At 43.9% G+C, this 25904-nt stretch overlaps 2 protein-coding genes across 4 annotated transcripts; one reads left to right on the top strand and one right to left on the bottom strand.

Annotated features, from left to right (window-relative positions):
* Window positions 1-163: 163 nt before the first annotated feature.
* On the bottom strand, window positions 164-10053 carry DYDC2 (DPY30 domain containing 2). The gene is given in 5 exon segments (XM_025434900.3): window positions 164-676; window positions 4788-4910; window positions 5265-5421; window positions 5743-6081; window positions 9926-10053. Coding segments are annotated over 4 exon segments (549 nt in total). The 5' UTR covers window positions 5751-6081; window positions 9926-10053; the 3' UTR covers window positions 164-415.
* Window positions 9987-24876, top strand: DYDC1 (DPY30 domain containing 1). 3 transcript variants are annotated; one of them, XM_025434903.2, is made up of 7 exons: window positions 9987-10136; window positions 13673-13828; window positions 14307-14408; window positions 20238-20330; window positions 21857-21913; window positions 22372-22476; window positions 24793-24876. In XM_025434903.2, the coding sequence occupies exons 2-7, from the start codon at window positions 13682-13684 to the stop codon at window positions 24820-24822; spliced, it is 534 nt and encodes a 177-aa protein (XP_025290688.1). In that variant the 5' UTR covers window positions 9987-10136; window positions 13673-13681; the 3' UTR covers window positions 24823-24876. The 3 variants fall into 3 exon arrangements, with proteins under 3 accessions (XP_025290688.1, XP_025290689.1, XP_025290690.1); XM_025434904.3 differs by lacking the exon at window positions 9987-10136 and adding an exon at window positions 10161-10313; XM_025434905.3 differs by lacking the exon at window positions 9987-10136 and adding an exon at window positions 12318-12464.
* Window positions 24877-25904: the final 1028 nt, after the last annotated feature.

The raw sequence follows: 25904 nt of genomic DNA, 5'->3' as shown, positions 1-25904 counted from the left end.
ATTAAAATACCTATTGTCAGTAACACAGGGATACTCTAGGACATGTGTAAGCACTCTAGGCCTGACTGGCAAGTTCACCTAAAGTCAAGACATGAACACATGAGATGGATGGGTTTTAACCATTTCAAAAAAAAAAAAAAAAAAAATCAAAGAGGAAAAAGTCTTTTGGTTACTTATTTAAAATCCTCATGAGTTTATTTTATCCTATCAGTAGTTCAAATGTTTACATGATTCAAGTGTTTTCACAGCTACTAGAACAGACCTTCGGCTGGAGAGTCCTGGCATGACACCTCCTTCCACAGCCCTCCAATCTTGGTTTAATCCACATAGTTACCATCTTCAGGGCCTATCTGGCCATTTTCTCAGTTTGCAGCTTTGGGAGAAGCATCGTGAGAATCATCCACTTTTTGATAACTTAAGAAAGAAATTTGGAGCCAGGATACATTTGGGGAGCAATTTCATGCTGAAAAGCCTAGTAATTTATTTCTTGCAGAGTTTTGACATTACAGTCAGTCTGGCCAGATGACTCTCGAGGAGGAATCTATTGAGGCATTCCTGGAATCATACTGGAAGTACCTGGCAGAGAGTCCTGTTTCGTGGCATCCTTCTCAAGGGGTTTTGTGTTCTCTTATATGAATGCAGTCTTCTTTGTGGAACTAGCTACAGATATCAGTGGCTAAACAAAACAAAAAAGCAAAAGAGTCATTAGCAGAGACTAAAACACACTCAGCATGCCAAGAACACAACATTGTCATTTTCATGCCCAAGACTAATAACTAAATTGAAACACATCTGCTCTAGCAAAGCATAAAACAAATCAGATAGAATCAAGATGATTCATCAATAATTTTACTGCCTACCAGAACAAAAATCAACACCATTGAAAGGAAACAACATAATCTAGATTCCCTATAGAGTATCATCTACAATGTTCAGCACACAAGTAATAATTACTAGACATACGAACCATATTCTAGAAAAAAAGCATATAATAGAAAGAGACCCCAATGGGACACCTGGGTTGCTCAGTGGTTGAGCATCTGCCTTTGACTCAGGGTGTAATCCCGTTCCAGGGATCCAGTCCTACATCGGGTTCCCTGCATGGTGCCTGCTTCTCCCTCTGCCTGTGTCTCTGCTTCTCTCTGAGTCTCTCATGAATAAATAAATAAAATCTTAAAAAGAAAGAAAGAAAGAAAGAAAGAAAGAAAGAAAGAAAGAAAGAAAGAAAGAAGGAAAGAAAGAAAGAAAGAAAGAAAGAAAGAAAGAAAGAAAGAAAGAAAGAAAGAAAGAAAGAAAGAAAGGAAGGAAGAAAAGAGATCCCAATGCCTGGGTGGCTCAACCAATTGAACATCTGCCTTTGGCTCAGGTCATGATCCCAGTGTCCTGGGATAGAGCCCCAAGATCGGCTCCCTGCTCAGGGTGAGTCTGCTTCCTCTGTCCCCTACTCCCTGCTTGTGCTCTCTCTCTCTCTCTGCCAAATAAATAAATAAAATCTTAGAAGAAAGAAAGAGAAGAAAGAAAGAAAGAAAGAAAGAAAGAAAGAAAGAAAGAAAGAAGAAGAAAGAAAGAAAGAAAGAAAGAAAGAAAGAAAGAAAGAAAGAAAGAAAGAAAGAAGGAAAGAAAGAAAGCCCAAAATGACAAAGATCATGGACTTGCAGCCAAGGACTTAAAATGGCTATGAGAAATATTTTCAAAAATGTAAAGGAGAAAAAATGGGCACAATGAGTGAAAACGTAGGGTAGATAAGCAAAGAAGATGGAAATTATAAAGGAACCAGATAGAAATTCTAGAATTGAAAAGTATAATATCTGAAATGAAAAAAAAAATTCACAGAATCTCTAAATAGTATATTGGGCATTACAGGAGAAAAGGTCAGTAAACTTGAAGACAGATCAATAGATATTATCCAAACTGAAGCACAGAGAAAAAAATAAAATAAATAAATTCAGTCTCAATGAGCTACACATAGTCTAACATCTATGTGATTGCAGCCCCTGGTGAGGGCGGGGTCTATGGAGCTTAAGCTCTCCTGGTCGCCTGTCCTTACATCTCTGTGGGACACTGTACAGAGGACACTATTTGCCCATGTGACCTATAAGACCCTTCTAACTTCAAAGTGCTATGAGTCTGTGCCGCAAATCTATGCATTGACTCCATAAAAATATATTTATAAAACATTTGTAAGGCTACCTTTTTATAAACAAAGGGATTGTTTTCAAACTTAGAATTATGGCTTACTGACTCAAAACTGCCTTAGCTTAAGAAAGAGAAACCAAAAAAAAAAAAAAAAAGAAAGAGAAACCAATACAAGGGTGACTTTCACTAGCTTTTTTTTTAGGCCTGACTCAAACGCTACCTCTTCTGAACATCTCTTCTTGATTCCTATAATTGAATATGATCTCTACCACACATGGGGCTGTTTCTACTGCTCTTTTTGACACACCCACTGGACCAGTAGTGTTCAATCCGGGGTATTCAAAGACTTTCTAAGGTATATGCAAGCAATGATGGTTTTAAGACATTAAGGGAACTTTTGCAAAGCTTTGAGTATGTACATAAAAAACCCATCAGCAGGCTTGCTGAAATTTTATGCAACCTATCTTGGGCCTATTTGAGACCAGATTTAATAGCACCAGTGACTCAAAATCTGAAAAATGTCCAGTGGCAAGGAATAGTTTGCAATTTGCCTTGAGCCAAGGAGAAATGAGACCTTAGAATCTCATTTTATTTGAGGGACTTCCACTTTTTTGCCCACTAGCCACCTCTTTCCATTTTTACTATGAGAGTAGCTCTCCCTGGCCAGGTAAGCTTTGTGTTAAGATCCCTATTGGGTCTCCCTGATTCCTTCTAACAAAAGGGCATCAATTTGCACACGAATTCTTTCTTAAAACTGAGAATTTGCTTAGTCCAGGCAGCCTGCAGGCTCTCACTCCCATCATCCCTGACAATTGCCTTTGTCTCACAGTTGGCAGAAGAAGGCATACCTTTTACTCATCTAAATCTTGCAAAGGAATATTGCCACAGGGTGTAAAACTCCTGGGTGTAACTCAACGGGAAAACTCAAAACATTAATGTGAGCAAAGTTTTCTTTAATAAAGACTTCATAAAACTAGGGTGGAGTTTTGGGAAGTATTTCCCTGCCTTATATAGAGAGGTATTTCTGTTAACAGGAAAGCTGTGGCCTTAGAAAGGGATGAGAGGGGGCAGCAAGGGGATGACAACTTCTGCTTCATGACCTCCCCCTACTCTCTTCCAGAAACCGTTCAAAGAATGAATTATTCCTTGGGGAGAGTTCCTTTAGACTAGTGTCAAACAATAGCATGAAACTACCTTTCTTTTGACTTAATTTACCTACCAAACATCCAGACTCAAAAAATAAATCTACGGGGACGCCCGGGTGGTTCAGTGGTTGAGCATCTGCCTTTGGCTCAGGGCATGACACTGGGGTCCCAGGATCAAGTCCCACGTAGGGCTCCCAGCAGGGATCCTGCTTCTCCCTCTACCTATGTCTCTGCCTCTCTCAATCTGTTTTCCATTAATATATAAATAAAAAAATTTAAAGGATAAATAAATAAATAAAAATAAATCTATGAATTATGAGGCGAGCTGAGCATAGTGGCGTGAGTGTATATAAGCCAAATAGTTTCATGTCTCTTCATCAAAGTCACTTTGGAAACTAGCAAAAGCTAGAGAAGTGTACAAAAAGGCACTGACGATTTTAATGCACAGGATACAGTGATAGCTGGAAGGATGTCAGATATCAGGCCCTGTGAGTCAATTCCCTATCCAGGTATCATGCACTTTGTAGAAAGCACAAAATCAGCACAAGGTGTTTTTCAGAAGGTGGTGGTAAAAATCGTGGGAGATAAAAGATATGCTTGTCAGAATAATGAACACACAGCAGTTTCCAACTACAAGAAGGTAATACTTTACCACCAGGATTACGGCATCACAGAGAAGGCATCTGCAGCTTGATAAATAAATAGCAGACGGTAACTGAAACACTTAAGTAAGTAGTATATAATAAATAAAATGATATATACTGAAAACCGTATTTGGTTTCTGAAATACCGAATAACTTTTGAAAAGGGTTCCAAGGTGGCACCTGGGTGGCTCAGTGGTTGAGCATCTCCCTTCAGCTCAGGGCGTGATCCCAGGATCCTAAGACCCAGTTGTTCCCAGCAGGGAGCCTGCTTCTCCCTCTACCTATGTCTCTGCCTCTCTCTGTGTCTCTCGTGAATAAATAAATAAAATCTTTTAAAAAGAAAAGAAAGGGGGCAGCCTGGGTGGCTCAGCGGTTTAGTGCCACCTTCAGCCCAGAGCGTGATCCTGGAGACCTGGGATCGAATCCCACGTCAGGCTCCCTGCATGGGGCCTGCTTCTCCCTCTGCCTGTGTCTCTGCCTCTCTCTCTCTCTCTCTCTCTCTCTCTGTGTCTCTCCTGAATAAAGAAATAAAATCTTAAAAAAGAAAAGTAAGGGTTCCAAAGATCCTGTAAGGAAATATATTATTTCCAAATGACTTAGATTTTTACAAAATCCAATTTTTTAAAACCAGTAACATCTAAAGTAGTTCCTGAAATCTAAAATGGATTTGCCTTTCAACCTTTCCTCTTTTCGATCACCAGGATCATCAATACAATTGATTTACAGATAAACATAAGGAGATAGAAGGATGAGCAAGGTGCAGAGCCTCAGTGTACTGTGCGCTGTGGCCTTGCTGGCCCTTGGATTTCCCAGTATCCACCACTGGGGTGTCACCTGCCCGCTGCTGGGTTCCTCTTCCCACCTTGTGAGACTTCTCACTCTTCTGTTGAATCTGACACTCCTCTTGCTTCAGCATTTCTGTCATTTCTGTTTCTTTGAGGCTATTACCATATTCTTCCTGCAGCAGGATCTTCGCTTGGCTCTCCTGGGGTGAGGGGAGAGCTGAATCAGGCCAGCCCCTGGGAAGCCTGGACAAATGGGCCTGCCCTCACTGGGACAGACCACAGGCCCAGGCCCTGTGGGCCTCCCGAGTTTGCTCCTGTGACCAGCTTTTGCTGGCTAGTGGCTCCAAACCCACCAATCCCACAACTCCTCTGAGCTGGATTCCTTCCTCACCCCCAGACTCCCTGCACTTCAGGAACATCTGGGCCGAAGGGATCTCACAAGCGGAATAAACCAAGAACCTTTCTGGGCTAGGCCTGGAATCCTGCTTTGGATTTCAAATGACTGTGAGAAAGCTAGAAAGCCCTCCCCAAGACAACTCTGTGCATATACACACCTCCTCTTTTACTTTAGCTATTTTCCTGTAATGATAAAGCCAGTGAGCCAGGTACTCTATAGGGTCACTGGGCCGAACCTTCGCCACATCCGCCAGCGCCCGGCTCAGGCAATTTCCAAAGCACTTCTTCAGGTACTCTGTTTCCATTCTTGTGGACCTGGAAACATCATAGCAGAGTCACATTACTTTATACAGCAAATCTGATTTTTAAAATAGACACATTCTAGGCAATTTGAATTCATTTCAGGATAAATATGAGATACTTCGGGATGCCACCCTTCCCCCAAAAAACAACAAATACATACTTGTCAATTACTCTTACTGATTCAAATGGACTTTTTTTTTTTTTTTTTTTTTTTTTTTTTTAAGCTCTCCAGCTATCTTGTGTTCTCAGATAATAGGTCCTGGGGGCTCATGAGGACTGAGAGGAGCTTGATTTATCAATTGGTGGTTAAGGGTGGCTAAGTTCTCTACTTACCCACACATCTCTACCCTTGAGTAGGGAGGAAATAATTGAGCAGGTGGGAGGTCCGAAGAGGGGCTCTAAGGACCCAGCAAGCTGTGCTATTTTGAGGTTGGAAGCTACAGTCATCTGTGACATAGATAAGACGGGTGCCCAAGCAAGAAACTACAGGAGGTTGAGCTGATGCCCTGGTGTTTACTATTAGCCAGATCTCAGGAGCTGGAGGCCATGTAGCCTGAGTTAGAGCACAGGTTAGGGGTGGCGGTGAAGAGCAGCAGCCTGAACACGCTCCAGGAACAGATGGACCGAATTCCAATCCTGGTGCTTGGTCTCTCTGAGCCTTGGTTTTCTCATCTGTAGAACAAAATAATAAATGAATGTGCCTCATAATTGTGGGGATTAGAAGAGATAACAAATATATGTAAAGCACTTAGCCTGGTACATGGTGTTTTATAAATATTAGCTATTACATTGGAGACTGTGACATAAAATGAACTAACACCCAACCTGTTTCTGACCAGCTCCATATTTCTTTTTTTTTTTTTTAATTTTTATTTATTTATCATAGTCACAGAGAGAGAGAGAGAGGCAGAGACACAGGCAGAGGGAGAAGCAGGCTCCATGCACCGGGAGCCCGATGTGGGATTCGATCCCGGGTCTCCAGGATCGCGCCCTGGGCCAAAGGCAGGTGCCAAACCGCTGCGCCACCCAGGGATCCCCCAGCTCCATATTTCTGAAGTTTATGTATTTTAAGTCCAAAAGAGCTAATAATAAAGTGACTAATGAAGGTTCGATTCCAGTCTTAACATTTTCTGGAAGTGTTTTTCAGTGTAAGGAAGGAAAGATACATAGATATGCATATAGAAAAAGAATACCTCCTAGCTTTTTCCATTGCAAAAGCCTAGAAGTAAAAACATTTAAGTGCAATGAACACGCTGAGCATAGGGAACTTGATCTGAAATAGCCTTTGTCACTTAAGAGCAATCAGGGCTCCTTAGAGAAATGGTGAATTCCAATGTTGGGGCAGGGAAGGCCCAAGAAACCTGGAGCATTATCTCATCCATGTTAGAAAATAAATGGTTTAAGGACACAGGAGCCAGCTGGAAGAGGGCTGCTACTAGTCCAATCAGGGGCAATTTAGACCATTGAAATAAATAATGACTATAATGGATTATAACGAATTGAGTAAAATTTTAAAATCTGTGAATCAATATAAGAGCAGATAGGTGAGTGAGAGAAGGGGAGAGAAGGCAAGTTCTTAAGGTAAAATGTCAACTAATAAACATGAAAGAATAATGGATTTTTTTTTAAGTCAACATTCTGTAACCATTATAATATAACTGCATCAAGCCAGAATCATCAGTGAGTCCTAAAAATCAATGAATATTTGATAAAGAATAGGATATTCATATAGTCTCAAAGTTTCTCCCCATAAATTATGTATCGATTTCAAGAGAAAATACAGGAACTTTACAGTGTTGAGACCTGCATAACCTCAGTTAAGCCATCTAAGTAAACATCACTAATCAAGGGACAAAATGACATCATGTGTCTCCTGGTGGGACGCACTTCTTAGCGGGATGAAATATATTTCTGTGGAGTCCTGCCAAAACGCAAAACTTGAGTCTAATTGAGGAAATAACGAACAAAGACAAGTTGAGACAGTTTGCTACTGGCCTGTACTCTTAACAAATGTCAAGATCGTGAAAGACAAAGAGGAGGAACCATTCCAGATCAAAGGAGCCTAAACAGGCCTAAAAATGCATGGAATACATGATTCTGGATTGAGTCTGAACCAGAAAAAAGAATTTTATAAAGTGTTATTGAGGAAACTGAATGTGAATTGTGTATTACATAATAGAAGTGTATCATGTTTGGGCCATCTGGGTGGCTCAGTCGGTTAAGCACCTGACTCCTGATTTCCGCTCAGGTCATGATCTCAGGGTCGTGAGATGGAGCCCACCCCACCCCCCAATCAGGCTCTGTGCTGATTATGGAGTCTGCTTAAGATTCTGTCTCTCTTCCTCTGCGCCTCCCCCTGGTGGGTTCACATTCTTCCCCTCCCCCCCAAAATAAAAAGTGTGTCAAGGTTAAATATCCTGATTTTGGTCACTGAAATATGAGTATGTAAGAAAATGTAATTTTTCTTTGGAAATACACAGTGTGGTAGGGCTGAGTAATGGCTCCCCAAAGTGTCTAAATCCTAATACCCGGAACCCATGAAATATGTTACTTTGTATGGCAAAAGGGACTTTGCAGATGTGATGAAGTTAGGGATTTTGATTTGGGAAGATGATACTGGATCATCAGGGAGGGACACTGTAATCCCAAGGTGTCTTTATAATCGGGACACAGTAAGGTCAGACAGGGAACAAGGAGATGTGATTGTGGAAGTTGAGGGAGAAAAGGTGATGTGATCCAGGGTCATGAGCCAAGGATTGTGGGTAGCCTGTGAAGCTGGAAAAGGCAAGGACATGCATGCATCCTCCCCTAGAGCCTGCTGAAAGAACCAGCTCTGCTGACAGTTTGGTTTCAGCTCTGTAAGACTTATTTTTGATTCTGGCTTCAAAAAGTACAAGAGAATAAATGTGTTTAAAGCCACTGAGTTTGGGATAACAGTGGAAGGTGGGGATGGGGGTACATGGTATGCTTCTGTGAACCTGTGGCCCACCTGAACCAGTGCACTGGTATGAACAATCTTCTGCACCCCTTTCACTCAAAGTGTGGTCCCTGATGAGCAGCATCGCATTACCTTGTGGAAATGCACATTCTCAGGTCCCACCCCATACCTCCACAGTCAGAGTCTGCATTTTAACAAAATCCCCACGTGATTCAGTTAAAGATCTACTTTGCCTTTATGGCAGGAGAACCGCCCTTCCCAGGGAGCGGAATCCCCACTCTGCCACAAGCCTCTCCACTTTCCAGCCCCTGAGCGCCTGCTCTCCTGTGTAGGCCGCAAATCCTTTCTGGAGGAAGCATCTGCTCTAAATTGCACGTTTTCAACCATGGTCTCCATGAATTTTGGAGCCTGACGGTTTACTAAAACTTGATGCAAAGACAAGAGAGCCAGAATGACAGAGCCACAGCTCAGGGCCAGGAGAGGGAGGGGCCAAAGAGGTGCCTTTTGCAGCCCTCTCTCCACAAACTGAAGGGCACATTTAGCAGAGGAGAGGGGCCTAGTTTTCCTAGAGCTCCTCTGGGAGTCCTTCACACGCCCTCCCTGTTCACCGCCTAGCAACCCAGGAGGCAGGCTGGGAAGCACAGAGGTGGCCTTGCCACACCACACTCCCAGGGCTAGGCGCACGGTGGGTGCTCGCAAGTATTTTTTGACTTAATCTCCGAAGGCTCTGGCTTGCTGGCCAGGGCAAGAGCCTCCGCTCCTTCCCAGCTGTCAGCGCCCACTCTGGTACTCCTGGCCTTAACCGCCGGGGCTGAGGCCGCTCCTGCCCAGCACCGCCCAACACAGATTAATCCAGAACCTGGGAAATGCTAGCAGACGGTTGTCCACAAAACACTAGGTCAGGGAAGACCTGCTGCGGTGGAGGCGGGGCCTTCCGGAGGCAGAAGCACCTGTGCTGGTCCCAAGAGGGGCCAGGCGGGGTCACCAGCAACCGCAAAGGTGCGGAGCCGGCAGGGGGCCATGGGACTTTCCCAGCCTGGGTGGGCAGGCGCCCTCTGCGGCCTGTCCCACGACCCCGCCGCCCCGGCCCTCCCAGTGCACACGGGCCTGCCCGCCGCTGGCTCCGTCCTCCCAGCCTGCAGGTCTCAGGCTCGGCTCCATCCTCCCAGCCTGCAGGTCTCAGGCTCGGCTCCATCCTCCCAGCCTGCAGGTCGCAAGCTCAGCTCCGTCCTCCCTCCCGCAGGTTGCAGGCTCTGTCCTCCCAGCCCGCAGGTCTCAGGCTCGGCTCCATCCTCCCAGTCTGCACGTCGCAAGCTCAGCTCCGTCCTCCCTGCCCACCGGCTCCGTTCTATCCTCCCAGCCCGCAGGTTCTAGGCCCTGCTCCATCCTCCCAGCCCGCAGGCCGCAGGCCCTGCTCCGTCCTCCCTCCCGCAGGTGGCAGGTTCGGTCCTCCCTGCCCGCAGGTCGCAGGCCCCGCTCCGTCCTCCCTCCCGCAGGTCGCAGGCCCCGCCACACCCGCGCCCGGTCCTCCCCGCCGCCCGCCCGCCCCCCGCGCCCCTACCGCGTGCAGGGAGCCACCTGGGTCCGGGGCGCGCGCTCGTTGCCTAGCGACGGGACGCGCCTCGCGGGGCCGGTAGGTGCGCGCGTCGGGTGTGCGCATGCCCAGCGCGGACGCCCAGCGCCCCGCCCCGCGGCGGGTGCTTGGGGGGGCCCGCGGCAGCCGCGGGTGCGGGCTCGGCCTGGTGAGCGGGGAGGGGCCCCGGCGGCGCCCGGGCTGCCCGGCTGAGAGGTTAGTGCCGCGCCCTGGCAGCGCCGCCGCCTCCGGGCCCGCCCCGCCCGGTCCTCCGGGGCCACGCAGGGCGGAGGGGGAGGGGACGCGGAAGGCCCGAGACCCCTCTGCAGACCCAGGATGGGGAAACCATGCAGGCTCCCCAGGTCGGAGGGTGCCAGGTAAAGCCCGGCACAGGTGAGCTCCAGGTAGACGACGAACCAGCTGGCTTATGCTGCCCTGTGCTAAGCGTTACTCCCTGTTTCTCCAAAATTCATATTGACCCGGGCATCCTATATATATATATATAGGATATAATGTATATATATTAGATTTTATTTATTTATTCATGAGATTGACACAGGCAGAGACACAGGCCGAGGGAGAAGTAGGCTCCCCGAGGAACGTCTGATGCGGGACTCGATCCCGCGACCCCAGGGTCACGCCCTGAGCCGAAGGCGGGTGCTCCACCACTGAGCCACCCAGGGGTCCCATCCGTATTATTTTGTGCCGCATCGGGCAACTCCACCCGAACCCCCTCCCCTCCCGCCAGGCTGGGCGCCCCCCCCCCCCCCCCCCCCCCCCCCCCCCCGCCAGGCTTGGGCAAGGGACCTCTTTGTATCTCTTGTTCGGCCTCTCCAGGCTTGAGGGAGCCGTGTCTCTGCGAAAGGCCTTTCTTACCTGGAGCCGAGATGAGATGCCTGTTAGTGTGTCTGAAAAATAACAACCTGTGAGTTGGGTTTTATCACCATTTCGTGGACAGGAAACCAGGGAAGCCAAGTAAGGAGCTTCCTGGGCTCTGCTATCCCGTGCCCAGGAGGATTCGGGATCAGATTCTACTCCTAGCCCAGAAGTTTCTCCCTTGGGGACATGGTCCCTTTCCCGAGTATTATCCTTCTGGAACAGCAGCACGAATCTGTTCTTTCTTTTATGTTTCAAGTGACATTGAGATGTCACTGTCGTCATTTTTGTCTTTTTGAGTGTGTCGCGTCGAAGAAGCACAGTGAGGATGCTGCGTCTCACACTCGCTGATACTGTAATTCTTCTCTCCGTGTGGTGAAGACACCAACGCCAGCTTGAAAGGGAATTCGGTTCATTCGTGCCAGTTTGCAGAGCTTAAGTTTTTATGACCACGTTTATGGGCACACATACACACATTCCTTTCCCCACTGCTTTCAACAAAAGAGGTGGCTTACTCTATAAACAATTTCTGCACCTTTTTAATTCACTTTGCACCGTGTCCTAGAGATCACTCCCTATTTTAAAGATCTTCCTCGTGCCTTTTATATGATATATATGCACCGTCATCCATCGTGTTGCTGTGTCTCATCAGTCCCTTAATGATGAGCTTTTGGATGAGGCTCCAGTTTGACTGTTCTAAGTAATGGAGCAAAATAACCACATGCACATATCATCGCTCCATATTTTTGCAAGTTAAGATCCGACAAGTGAGATCAATGGTTTAAAGGGTAAATACTTACGTAATTTTCTAGATACTGCCAAATTCCTCTGCGCAGGGGTTATACCATTTTGTACCCTCACCATCGTCAAATGAGAGAGAGCACTTTGGGGATTGAAGGATGAACCTCAGGAGGTTGTTGTTTCTGAAATTTTATGCAGAACATTTGGTGCATTTGTCCAGGGACAGGCCTAGACATGCTGGCATTCTGTTCTCTCATGTTCAGCTCATACCTGACCAATGATGCGTATAGTATATATTTACTGAATGATGAAGACATTTCATTAGATTCTTAGAAGTGACTGGTTTCCATAAGGGTAATTTGAGAGTGATAGTTTTTTTTCAAAGCACCGGAAGTACAGTGTTTGCTATATTCTTTCCTCCCTGCCTCCTTCCTTCTTTCCTTCCTTCCCTCCCTCCTTCCTTCTTTCCCTTCCTTCCTTCCTTCCTTCCTTCCTTCCTTCCTTCCTTCCTTCCTTCCTTCCTTCCTTCCTTCCTTCTTTCCCTCTTTCCCTCCCTCCCTCTCCTTCCTTATTTCCCTCCTTCCCTCCCTCCTTCCCTCCCTTCCTCTCCTTCCTTCCTTCTTTCCTTCCTTCCCTCCCTCTCTCCTTCCTTCCTTCCTTCCTTCCTTCCTTCCTTCCTTCCTTCCTTCCTTCCTTCCTTCCTTCCTTCCTGTCTGGTCTAAGATTGTTCCTGTCCACCTTCATAACTGCATAGACTGGGACATTACTGGGAGGATGGAGGAAGTCATTCACGTGCCTCCACGGAGAGCCAGCACGCCTGCCCTGTGATTAAAACACACTCCTTGAGGAGCTGGAGGAGCTTGTCTTCTAGCAGGAGGACAGACATGTGTGTACACACACGATCTCGGCGTGCATGACAAGTGCTGTGTGAGTCGCTTGGAGAAGGTGGGGCTTCTTTGCGTTGCTTGGGAAAGTCCAGGGAATGAGAGAGGGCCAGCATCTTGCAGGCGAGGAGATGTTTCCTCAGCTGGGAGATAGAGAGAAAGCGTTATGGGCAGAAGTCTTGGAGATGGCGGTGTGCAAGGCGTGGCTGTCAGGATGGCAGACTGCTGAGGGTTGTCAGAGCCCAGGATATGCTGGCGGCAGGGGAGAGGTCTGGGGTGAGCCTGAGAAGAAATTGGGGCCAGGGGATCCCTGGGTGGCTCAGCGGTTTAGCACCTGCCTTTGGCCTAGGGTGTGATCCTGGAGTCCTGGGATCGAGTCCCACGTCGGGCTCCTGGCATGAGCCTGCCTCTCCCTCTGCCTGTGTCTCTGCCTCTCTCTCTCTGTGTGTCTATCATGAATAAATAAATAAAGTCTTAAAAGAAAAAAAAGAAATTGGGGCCAAAGTGTGAGGAGCTTCATATGCTATTCCTCGAAGGTTGAATTTTTTTGTTTACTTTTTTGTCCTTGGAGATTCATGGACTTTTGGGGTTTTTTGTTTGTTTGTTTTTATTTTTGAGGTAGAGTATTATGATATTATGGGTATTATGATTTTCTAAAACTACCCTCGTGGCTTGGGAGGAACATCTGGGTCACAAAGATTATGACTCTGGAATCAAGAGTTGGGTACGAATCCCATGTTCACCACGTTGACCTACGCCCCTTACGCCTGGGCTTCCTCACCCGCACAGTGGGCTGATGACACTGATTTTTGGCCCCTGTTGTGAGGATTGAGTGAGACATGCCCTGCTTGGCACATGGCCGTCTCACAGTCATGACGGTACCCTTTTTTCTGACTTTTTTTTTCATCTTTTTTTGTTTAGTTCCTTTATCATTTATTTCTGCTCTAACCTTTGTTACTTTCTTCCCTTTGCTGGTTGGGGGTTATGTTTGTTGTTCATTTCTGAATCTCAACCTTGAGATCCTACAGGATTTTGAAAGTGCTTCTTAGTAGTGGTAATTGTTGTGACATCGGTGGAGTCCTTTTGGAAATTGTTAGGTGTTTCACCAAGCCAGCTTGCTAGTGTCATCCTTGGTGGGAGGTGCCCATGACAGGATGCAGTGCTCCGTTGGCCTCACTGGACTCTGCTTTTAGTGTGACTTACTGAACATTTCCTGCATTAATGCAAAAACATTTACCTTTTTGAAATCAGGGGGGAGAAATGGAGTCGACATATCTGCAAAAGCACCTTGGGACATGTCTAACTCAAGGTCTTGCAGAAGTGGCAAGAATTCGCCCAGTGGATCCAATAGAATATTTAGCATTGTGGATTTATAAATATAAGGAAAATGTGACCATGGAGCAACTGGTAAGTAGGGATCTTCTTTTAGAAAATTAGAAGAATAAGATAACTGGTCCAGTTTGTCTACTTTTTTAATAAAAAGTTCAATGTTATTTCTGTTATAAAAATAGTAAGTATGTTTATTATAGAAGAAACTTGGACAATATGAAAAAAAAAACAGAAAGAATAAAAAATACCCCAGAGAAGATTTCTTTTTAGATTTTTAGGTATTTTCTTCTAGTCTTTTTTCTGTACATTTCCTATGCACTTGTAGATTTTGTTTTTTACATAATTATGATCATACCCAATGTATAATTGTAATTTTATGCTCTTTGTTCAAATAAAACACATATCTCCCCAAATTATTGCACCTTTTCTAAATGGTTGAATAAAATTTGCTTCCCCTTTTCCCTGTCATTGGTGATTAACACTCTTTCAAGATTGTTTTTACAAATTATTCTGCCTCAAATTAGTCATGTGGTAATTGCTTTTAAAACCCTGCTAGAGACAGAAGGAAATGGCTAACTTGGAGCGGGAAAGAGAACTAGCTGAGATTGAGCAGGAGATGATGGAGAGGCTCAAAGCCGAAGAACTCCTGTTTCAGCAGGTGAGACATGCATGGGAGTTTGGGGGACACTGGAGTGAGCTTTGTCAGCCTCAGTGTGGTGCAACCCAAATACTGAAAACCTCCCCATCTCTAATTAGTTAGCAGTGGCTCTCTTCTATCTTCGTGTTCCTGTGTTTCTGTATCTGTGTCTTCTTTGCCGGAGAAGCAGCAGCAGTGGAGTGGGAGGAAAACCCAGGGAGTGTGCTCTCATGAAGGTCAAGGGGAGAGACCCAAGGGGTCAGCCATGCCTACTGTTGGTTGAGTGAGAGCAAGACTGCAAAGTGCTCATTCAAGACCATGGTGTGTGGGGGGTGGGATGTAACAGGGAAGATGGTGAGTTTAGGTGATGCTTTCAAGGGGATTTTTCAGAGAAGGAGGTTGGGTTTTTTTAAGAGCAGAGGGGCAGGAGGGGGTTGATGTTAAGAGGGAGAGGATGGTCTAGGTACATGTGGGTGTATAGGTTTTATGGCACGAAGTTTAAAACAGTTTCTTCATGACTCTTTCTTCTTTATGAAGTAGGGATGATGATCATCTTCCAAGAATGAGGCGATAAAATGGCAGGTGCGGGGAGAGTGGTGATGGTTTTGAAATAGTAGCTTTGTAGAATGGTAGCATTGACTGGGAAACTTAGCATTACCTGGTAGCATTGAGTACCCTGTCAGAGTTAGAAACCAGGCATATATTTTCTTAAAGATTATTTATTTATTTACTCATGAGACACGCAGAGAGAGGCAGAGACACAGGCAGAGGGAGAAGCAGGATCCCTGCAGGGGAGCCCGATGTGGGACTTGATCCCAGGACCCCGGGATCATGCCCTGAGTCAAAGGCAGACGCTCAACTGCTGAGCACCCCAGGCGCCCCGAGACCAGGCATTTATAATGTTGCCAGCTAGTTTGGTTTTATGATCCTGTAATTTTTCTTCACTTAGGCCTGAAGGCCTGAGTGATGATGTGCAAGGGGCAGCGCCTGTGACTGACGTGGGTTTAGGGTAGCACGTTGGGGAGCTGAAGGTGCTGGGAAGAGAATGGTTTCAGGGATGAGTCATGGATTGTAAACTAGACAGGGAAGGTTCCAGAGTGGCTTTTGGACTAATTTAATTTATGGACAGCTTCTGAACTAGATCTAAGTTATTCCTATTGTTCTGCCACACGGTCCTTAACTCCAGGGTCTCGACTCCAGTCTAGAAGCCTGTTGTTTGGGTGTGTGAATAGAAAGGAAACTATAGACGTGGCGAATAGCTTCTCTGCCTAACCTGTCACCTCTGCTACTGGGATAGAACATTCTAGGCACCCGAGACAGATAAGGCTATTGAAAACTTCACTGCTCCTGAATCTTCATTTTTCAATCGTTTGGTTTATTCTTATTTTTTTTTAATCTTTTTTTATTTTTTTAAATTTATGATAGTCAGAGAGAGAGAGAGAGAGAGAGAGAGAGAGAGAGGCAGAGACATAGGCAGAGGGAGAAGCAGGCTCCATGCACCGGGAGCCGGACGTGGGATTCGATCCTGGGTCTCCAGGATCGCGCCCTGGGCCAAAGGCAGGCGCCAAACCGCTGCGCCACCCAGGAATCCCTGGTTTATTCTTATGTGGAAGTTGCAGAGCGTGGAGCCAGATATCAAACAATCATCCAAATGGGCAAACATTCTGCTGCAGAATTGCCCCAACTTTGAGTGAGAATCTGCTCTTCCTCTTTCAGCTTCTACAACTAGTATCTGTCCCCTGTCTCTCAGACTGAGGAGAACATCTTCCTCAAGACAATTCCATCACAAATGTGGGGGTACTTAACTTTCTTTGGCTCTTCTACTTACCTTACTTAGCGAAAATTTGGCAATCCTAGAAATCAAGCACTTCTCTAGCTGTATCCTATTGATGGGTGTGAAGGGATCCACTGTACACTGAACCCTGAGCATTGTGTTGGGATTGGAAGATAACAAGAACGTTCTGCAGAAGATTTTATGACCGTTAAAGAAACAGCTTGGTGGCCAGAAATAGACGGGAGAAGGAAAGGGAGCCTGTGCAGAGAAGGTCTACAGGAGAAGAGCTTAAGAGAGAGTGAGGCCGAGATGCACAGAAACAGAGAGACGCTCTGAAGTCACCGTTGAGTCAAGTGAGCCTGAGTGTCAAGACTCCGGTCACCTCCATGTTGTTCTCATAGTCAGTGCCACTGGGTTGAAATTCCTTGAAATTTTTGGCACTCTCCAGTAAGCCCTGGGCCCTGTGAACAGGAAAGTGCATTGGCTGCCATTTTCAACCTAAGAGCTCACTTAGGAGGTAAAACCTTTTTATTTGTTTGTTTGATCGATTGATCAATTTGAATATCTTTCTAATGGTTTTACTCCTATGTGAAGAAAGGAATTGAGTTTTGAAGTTTTCTTGAAAACGTTAAGAAACTGGTTCTGTTGGCCAAGGTGGTTGGTATTTAACAACTGTAGTTTGCATTGTTGTTGAGAGATTAGTTATTTTACTTCCTCTGCCAGTATCTGAAATTGGATTGCAAGCGATGTTCTTGCACTTCCGCAACCTATCTCATCACTTTTTTCCCAGTGTGGATAATACAGGGTTACCAAGAAATTCCCTTTACCAACCCTCTGTAAATAAAGAATAACCACTGTTTATTATCTATTTATAAAAATATTATCTTTAAAAAATTCATCTGCAAACTGTAGTTTTAAGATGCTCTTAATGGGATTGGTATGTGTTATGATATATTATGTAGACATAGCAAGAGAGAACACATTTCCACAAATGTTCTATCGATGAAATAACATTTAAAAAAATAATTGAATACAATTTTCCTTTTGGAATATAGGCTTACTGCTTAAGAGAATTAAATTATATTTTTAGAGATAACATTTCATTTAGTTGGAGTTCAAAGTTAATGTTCCCTATCATCAAAATTGCTTAAAGACATTTATCTTTTAATGGTGATCTGTAATGAGATTTCAGTATTTCATCTTTGAAAATAGCTGAGAAATTGGTCCTGCCAAATGCTGATATCAGTCTGGGTGCATATAATTTTGACCATATTTATCTCTTGGAATGCATTTGTAGAATTCTATTAGATTTTTATCTTGTTTTGCTTTTGGCATGTCATTACCTTCCAGATTAATCACTTCCAATTGAGGGTTGGTAAAAGCTTCTCAATTACACAGTTAAACAGATTTGGCGATATGGGAATTTCATTTGCACTGAAATCCAGGCCACCAAATACTCTGGGTCTGTAGTTTGAGCTCAGGAAACACATCTGCTGCAGATTTGTGCGGGAATGAGGGGATCTAGTTTCTTGTTTTAGGTTTTGATCACATGGGGAGTGTATAAAGCAGTTTGACATGGTGATTCAAACGTTAGTTGTTGAAATGGCTTCCTACAGTGTTAAGTTTTACATATTAAGGGCTGTTTTGCCCTGTAAGCTTAGTTCGAATTGATTTAAAAACATTATTAAGTCTGCAGCAGGGATCCCTGGGTGGCGCAGCGGTTTGGCTTGGCGCCTGCCTTTGGCCCAGGGCGCGATCCTGGAGACCCAGGATCGAATCCCACATCGGGCTCCCGGTGCATGGACCCTGCTTCTCCCTCTGCCTGTGTCTCTGCCTCTCTCTCTCTCTCTGTGTGTGACTATCATAAATAAATAAAAATTTAAAAAATTTAAAAAAAAAAAAGTCTGCAGCAAAGGCTTATTTCCAAAGCCATTTAAAGTTTGATAATAGTGATTGAGAATGATTCTTCTCATTCCGAAAAATTTCAGCCTTGGTCCTAAGCCCAAAAATGCACAATAACACATTACCACTGTGAAGCCATGCAACTGCTGTGTGCTAGGGCAAGCCAAAATTTATTCAGTTTCAATTTCTGACAAAAATTCACAGAACTGATGATGGTTGCATTCATTAGAGTGAATGAAGGAACATTGTTGACACTGCTGGCTCAATGGCACATGACAGATTCAAACATTTTCTGCAGAGGACCTGCTGTTGAATAATATAAAGAATACTCATAGGCTTTCAACACTGCATTTTCACGAGCTTTGTAAATTTGTCCAACTAAGCTTCTTTCTGTTCCACACACATTATTATCACAATTGATTGTGACATATCTTAACAGATTTCACTGCTGATTGTACTGAATAACGTTTCTCAATTTCTTTGGAAATATTTCTTGGGGCATCTTGGTGGCTTAGTGGGTTGAGTGTCCGACTCTTGATTTTGGCTCAAGGTCATGATCTCAGGGTTGTGGGATTGAGCCCCAGGTCGGACTCCACCCTGAGCATGGAGCCAGCTTAAGATTCTCTCTTTCCCTCTCCTTCTGGCTTCTCCCTATCATGTGCACACACATTCCCTCTCTAAAAAGAAAGAAAAAGAAAAAGAAATTATTTCTTGCCTGTACAGGCTGATCTTTCAATCACTTAAAACTCAGCATTGATACCAGTAAACAACAACAACTGATCAGTGTTGGGAACATTTGTCTACCCATTAAGAGCCAAGGAAAATTGCTCCAAATAATTTGCCTTGTTTTTAATTGACTGTTGATGTTGCTCCCAGTGTCATCAACTCTTTGAGCAACTGTTTTCACCAAAAGGCTAGTAATCTTAATTCATTTTTTTCTGGACACTGAAATCAAACATGTTTTAATTAAATCACCATTGGGAAATGAACTTGTTTGCTTGGCTAACAAATGAGCCACTTGCAAACTTGCTTTCGTTGCAGCCTCATTTTTATTTTTAATTTTTATGAAGAAATTCTACTACGGTGAAATAATTCTAAGCTCTCTAACATTTCTGACCTTTATTTTCATGGGAGTTGAGAATATTGTGATGATAAGTATTTAGTCTGGTAATACTAAAGTTTATTGAATTCTTTTTGTGAAGTATCCTTGCTTAAATAAACACCATACTTTTTTGCCATTTAATTTGATAATAAAATAATCTATTCTCCACTGTATCTTAAAGGGACAACATTTAAAGTCTACTCCTTTTCTTGTTATGACATGTTGGGTATACACCGATTTAAAAAATGTCATGGCATAGGGATACCGTGGTTCCAAGAACTATTGAGATAAACGATGCCACTGTGATTTGTAGCATGCTGGGGAGCAATCCAAAGTGATGAGAGCGCCATCTATGGTCACTGTTGCAACCACTCAACCAACTGTGCTATTGGGCAAAAATAATCACAGACAATAAGTAAACAAGTGAACATGATGGTGTTTCAATAAAACTTTATTTATAGGAACTGAAATTTGAACTGTATATAATTTCCATGTATCATGACATATTACCCTTTCAATATTTTTCAACCATTTAAAAATGTAAAACTTTTCTTAGCTCATGGGCTGTACTACAAATACAGAATTGAGTCAGATCTGGCCCACGGAATTTAGTTTGCTGACTGTTATTCTAGTGTGGCATGTATGTTGATTGGGACCAATATATTTTTGATTATCTATGGTTTTGGATAATATACTTAAGATTTTCTCATCCACTCTTCTGCAACGAAGGTTTGGCTACTTGAACACCCATCTATGCTTGGAAAGATTTTTATCTGAAAAAAGTACTGCAGTCTCACTTGTTGCTTCAAGAAGAACAGAGAAATAACTTGATTTTGTACGAATTTTGCTTTTCTACAAACTAGAAATTAAGGAAGCTTCCCTTTTTGTGTTAGACTTCAGGAAATACTTGTAAAAGCAAAAGTATTAGGTGGCTGTGATCATTTATTCTTGTAAGCTTCTGAAATTTAGGTAGGTATAAACTTAGTTATCCTGGGACATTTCAGAGTGATTAGAGTTAATTCCTTGCAATTGATCTGACTCTAATATGACTTATTTATTTCTGAATATTCAGCAACAGCTGGCATTCCAGCTGGAGCTGGAAATGCAAGAAAAAGAGAGACAAAGGATAGAAGAACTACAGAGAGCTCAAGAACAATTAGAGAAGGTAATTTGAAGTTTTATGGGAAAAAAAGTCTACTTTATTTAAAACCTTGTAGAATCCTCAGTCTGTTTCTTGCCGCTGTTATAACGTGGGATTCAGAGACATGCCACACATTAGCTATGTGACTGAGACAAATCTTACAACCTTTTCGATCTCAGTTTGCCTTTTTGTGAGATAATGTTACTGGCCGTACCTCACTGGCTTGTTGTTAGGATCAGCCCAGATCGTATATATGGACATGAAACTGCTTTGTGAGCAGCAGAGTTCTCTCATGGGGATATTAGCCACATTCTAGTCAAGGCACAGTTGTTCCTAACTGTGACAGCTGATGTTCAAAGTCGAAGTCCCTGTAACATTGAGGGTATTCTAATCTCTGAGATAGTAGCACATCTCTTCCTCGTGTTAGATGTATTATCAACAATAAGTTACATGAATGCTTCCTATGTTTCACTAAAAAAAATTATGCAGTAACATGTTAAAAAGCAGTCTGTCTCCATTAACTGTGTCTATATATTATCAGTTCTCTAGTTTGACCAGTGTTTCCTGGTATCCAAAAAGTATGTGTATGTCATATAGACCAAACTTCTAAATGACTGAGTTATACTCTTATACTGGATATTTCATATTGTATATTTATAATCAGCCAGCCTCTTTCTTTTTTTTTTAAATATTTTTTCAATTTATTTATCGTTAGTATTTTTTATTTGAGAGAGACAGCACGAGTGGGGAAACAGGCAGAGGGAGAGGGAGAAGCAGGCTTCCCACTGAGCAGGACGCCTCACACAGGGCTCGATCCCAGGGCCCTGGGATCATGACCTGATGCTTAACTGACTGAGCCACCCAGGCGCCCCCAGCCAGTCTCACTTATTCAAATGTGACTCCTCTATTTATCTATAACTAAAATAAAAAACAGAAGTAGGTCTTATAGAATATGTGTATTCATGGCTTAGATGAGAGCATCATTATTTAAAGCACTTTCTGAAAAGTTGGAAGAGTGAATGGAATTAAAAAATGAGAACCTTAAAAAGATAAATTCAAAGCCCTATACATGGTTTAAAAAACACATAGTTAACAAACCACAGATGCCGAGCTTATCTTAGTCTGAGTGCCATAGGGCATGGAGACATACACATATGTTCACATGCCCATAAATACACGGAGATACAGACCCTCTTTCCCTTCAGTGAAGATTCAGTGATGTAAAATGAGAGAAGAAAGGTTTCTGTTTTGTCACTTGTCACACTGGCTAACAATTTGGCTTCAGGTTTAACATTTCGGATCACTTCATTCTTTAGAGTTGTGTTTAATTATAAATAAAACATGGGTTTCTATTAGTAGCGAGTGTCAAATGAGACTACAGGCTACAGTCTTGTGCTAAATGTATTCAGATCAACCCTGTAAGAGTGATGACCTATTTGCTGTTAAATTGATCATAGCGTTGCATAAAAATAAAATCTCTTGAAAATGAAACGTGGAATCAAAATGGAAAGTATGTTCAAATATTTTTCTTCATGTTTATCTATTTATAGGAGATGAGAATGAATATGGAAAATATAGCTAAGAGTGAAGATAGTTCACATGCAGAGGTGAGAAGGAAAAGTTATCCTGTGTTACGTGAAATGCATGAGTGTGTGCATTCGGAGCTAAACTTCTCAATAATGAAATTATCAAAACTGACAGTCCACCTATGTGTTCTGGTCACAGCAGTTCACAAGTACAATGTGCTTTAAAGCAAAAATCTCAAAGTGGATAAAAATTAGACATTCATTTGGTGTTTGTATTTAAAAAAAAAAACAATGTTGTGAGATATTTATTGACCATATGTTTACTTACAGTGATAGATTTTAAATTTCTGAATGTACTTTTTAAACCAAGTTTCCAGCATTTATCTCTAGAACTCTTTCTCTGGGAACGGGTATTGGTTCAGTCCATTAATGTTGAATTTCAATGTTGTGATTCCAAAACTTCTTATCCAAATCAAAAGAAAATTCATGCATTCATTTTTAACTCATTTAAAATTAAACATGAATTTTAACAATTGTAGGATGTAACATCAGACTCAGGCAAAACACTAGCTGAAATCAGTGACCGATATGGGGCCCCTAACCTGAGCAGAGTGGAAGAACTTGACGAGCCAATGCTCTCTGATGTGAGTATCTTTTAAGAAAGTGTTTTGTAAAAAACAGACTTTTTTTTTTTTTACTATGGGAAAGCCTAGTGCAAATGAGGCCTGGGATGGTTGGCAAATGGGCCTTTTGTATCATAGAAAGAAAATCAGTTCCCTGGGTTCTGACCATATATTCCTGAGAGGCCCTATTGTGATCATGTGCTGCTGGCCACAGGGGTCAGGGTGGGCACATGACTGGCTCCTTGCAAATGTGTCAGCATGATGGGAAAGTAGCTAGAAGCTAATCTTGAGGTCATGCTGTGCCCCTGTGTGGAGGGTGATTTCTGTACTTTAGAGTTAGGCTTTGAAAAAATCTCAAAATCTCTTCAAAATATATACTTAAGATCATTTGGTGAAATACGTAATCTTTAAGTTAAATTTTGGGGGCCAGCTTATTGATTCTCTGTGGCAAATCCATTCTAGCTAAACATCCTAATGAAAGTGCCTGCTTTTATAGTATAAAGTACACTTGCTTGTTTAATCGACATACATGTTCTCTATGTATCATGCACTGTGCTTGATGCTGTTGAGCATAAAACACATTGTTATTTACCTTGCCTGGGGCGGGGGGCAGACAATTGGACAAGCAATTAATAGTCACTGCTAGAGTGACCAGGTGATTTATTGGCCAGAGCAGTAAGTAGGCTTTGGGAGTGAACAGGGGAGCTGTTAATAACTAAGCCAGAACTGTGGGTATAGACCAGAACTGTCTCATCAAAGGGTATATTTAGTGACCTAACCATGTGCTCTGACAAAGTGGGGAAGACAGCCCAGTGGAGGAGCCCTAACAGGGAAGGCTTCCTGAAGGAAGTTGGTGACTGGTTACTGGGGGGTGGGAGGTCTGAGAGCACAGCCAGTATGAGACTCCCCACCAGGGGAGAGTGGGGTGTGTGGGGCAGGGAGGGAGGAGAGACCAGGCAGGGGAGAGAGCAGGAACCAGGCCATGAAAGGCCTGGTAATGTCGATTTTATCCTAAAGGCAGTGGAGCTGATGCAGTCAGCGATCAGCATTTTAGAAAGGCATCTGTAAGCAGCAGGGAGCACAGGATGGAGAGAGACACATGAGGACACCTGTTAGGTGGCCAGTGCCGTAATCCAGACTGATACGGTGTTGGTGGTCTATTTGGAAGGGGGAGCTAGAAGGGCTTGGTGCTAATCAGTCAGTAGAGACGTTTTTATTAAATGTCTGCTGTGTTTTGGTACCATGTGGGGAGCCAGCGAATACCAATGAACATAACAGATGGGGTTCCTGAACCCTGCTCTCTGGGGCTCTGGGGGCTGTGGGCCAGGAGCAGGTGTGGAGAGACCTGGTCTGGATGAGTCTTCCTGAGGAAATGATGCTTGAGGAGTTAGCCTGAGCTAAGCACAGTAGGTAGAGAGAGTGAGGTGCCCTCAAGGAGCTGGTGTGGTCCAGCTCAAAGGCTGGGTTGCACGGAGCTCAGAGGTGGCATGACTCGAAGCTGGAGAGGTGGCATCATGTGCTCTGTATGATAAGTGCAGTGGGACTCATTGAAAGGGTCTATGTAGGGACTTTGAGATGTGGCTTTAGAGGAGGGAGAGAGGATTTGAGTGGGCAGGTGTGGAAAAGGGAGACCACTTCAGAGGTTTCACAGTTATCCAGATGCAGGATGACCAGGGCTGGGACCAGGGTACAGACCACAGTGAAGGGGAGAACCAGGTGGATTCAATACTGGCTGGGAGGGTAAGGCACAGAAGGAAGTCACGGTGATGCCCAGATTTCTGCCATGGGCACCTGGACTAAGAGCTTCACCATTTGTTGAGTTGAGTAATGTAAGAAGAGGAGGTAGGTTTTATGAAAATGATGGCTTCAGTTGTGAACACGTTGAGCTTCAGGGGACCCCAAGATATGCAGATGTAATTGACCAAAGACCAGTTGATATGTGGGGTACAGGTCCAGACAACAGGGGAGAGGTCCAGGCAGGAGATGGGAAGGCAGCAGTCATAGGCATAGGTGCTACGTAGGGATAGGAAAGGAAGCAAGGTACCTAGGAGAGAGTGCAGAATGTGCAGGACGGGGCTCGGGTAAATGCATTAGAAATTCCATCCTTAAGGAGTGGATCCAGGAAGAGGACCCTTTACAAAAAGAATAAGGATAGCAATAAGAAAGAGGAGCAAGAGAAGGAGAACAAAAGATGGTTGATAAAAGCTTGAGAACACAGTTTGTTATTATATCAAGTGTGGATCTTACTTGAAATAATTTGAAACTAGCAAAAGCTTCATTCATATCATCACAGTTCTAATTGTATTAAAGCATGTTTACTTTTTATTTTGCTTTTAGGTTGCATTAAACATTGATCAAGATTTGTAGGATCAACCAACCTAAGAGCAATAAATTTTTCTGCTTATTTCAAGTTTCAAAATATGAGGTTTCCAGTTGTATTTTTTTCCTCCAAACTTGAACTCAGCATTTTTTCCCCTTCTAAAGACAGCTTTATAAATGAGCCTCAAGGATAGCCTTAAAAGGTAAAGGTTGTTTTGGGATCCCCAGTGCAACTGGTTATCCATAGGATTCCTCTGACAGCAGGAGAGAGAGTTTGCCCAAGCAACCAAAAGGGACAAATGAGAAATGATCCGAAAAGAGCGTGTGTGTCTGCATGAAAACAAGATTGTTGAGGTAAAAGTTCTGATCTGGGAGGAGTGAGAGGGGCTGAACTGTGCAGGGCTCGGGAACGTTCACCAGGCTTTACATCCCACATTCCCCCCAGAAGTGGGCCTCAGAGATTTCTCCAGTTTGCTAGGCAATGATACTTTGTAGGACCATTAATTTCATGCTTCCTCATGGGGCTGGATGGGGAAGGATGCCAAGTACTGGGGTACAGAGAGGCAGCCTCTCTTCTGGAGCAACCAATGGGCAAAAGTACTGGTACTGCTGTTGGAGGGAAGCTGTCGCTGGACACAGGCCATGTGGGGGGCTTCCTTGAGTGGGTGCTGGGTGGTCCACAGGCCCTGATGGCTCTCCTGGCCCCTCAGAAGTTTCAGGCCTAGCTTTGAACTTTCTGTTTTTTAAGGAATGATATAGACATGGAAACATAAATGCCAGGAAGAGGCTTCTAAAAAAAAAAAAAAAATCTGCTTTTGGTTATCACATACCTTTCCTGAGGCCTAGTTGTTTAAATCAGAAAAGGGGGGGGGGTGATGAGGAATGCTGGTTTCATTAAAAAGACATTATCTTGTCATATCAGTTCTGTACATTTTTTAGAAGTCTCAAGTGCCCTGGAGAGATGGTTTCTGGGTCATGGAGGCCACCAGACACTGTGCCCCCCCAGTATGGATGAACTGCATCTGTCCACCCAATGAGCACAGGGTCCCCAGGCTCAGGCTATGAGGGCACTCATAGAGAGCTGGGGGTGGAAGGACAGGCTCAGAGGGCTCTGGCGCTCAGTAAAGCCC

The sequence above is a fragment of the Canis lupus genome, chromosome 4 (assembly GCF_003254725.2).
Source record: "Canis lupus dingo isolate Sandy chromosome 4, ASM325472v2, whole genome shotgun sequence".
Taxonomy (NCBI): Eukaryota; Metazoa; Chordata; class Mammalia; order Carnivora; family Canidae; genus Canis; species Canis lupus.
The sequence above is the reverse complement of the archived record's forward strand: the minus strand, read 5'-3'. Positions and strand labels throughout refer to the sequence as shown.

Excerpts from the sequence above, each read along its gene's own strand:
- DYDC1 (XM_025434903.2), top strand. The coding sequence starts at position 13,682 with ATGGAGTCGACATATCTGCAAAAGCACCTTGGGACATGTCTAACTCAA. Across the intron at positions 14,409-20,237 it reads AAGAACTCCTGTTTCAGCAG|CAACAGCTGGCATTCCAGCT; the intron begins GTGAGACATGCA and ends CTGAATATTCAG. Across the intron at positions 20,331-21,856 it reads CTCAAGAACAATTAGAGAAG|GAGATGAGAATGAATATGGA; the intron begins GTAATTTGAAGT and ends ATCTATTTATAG.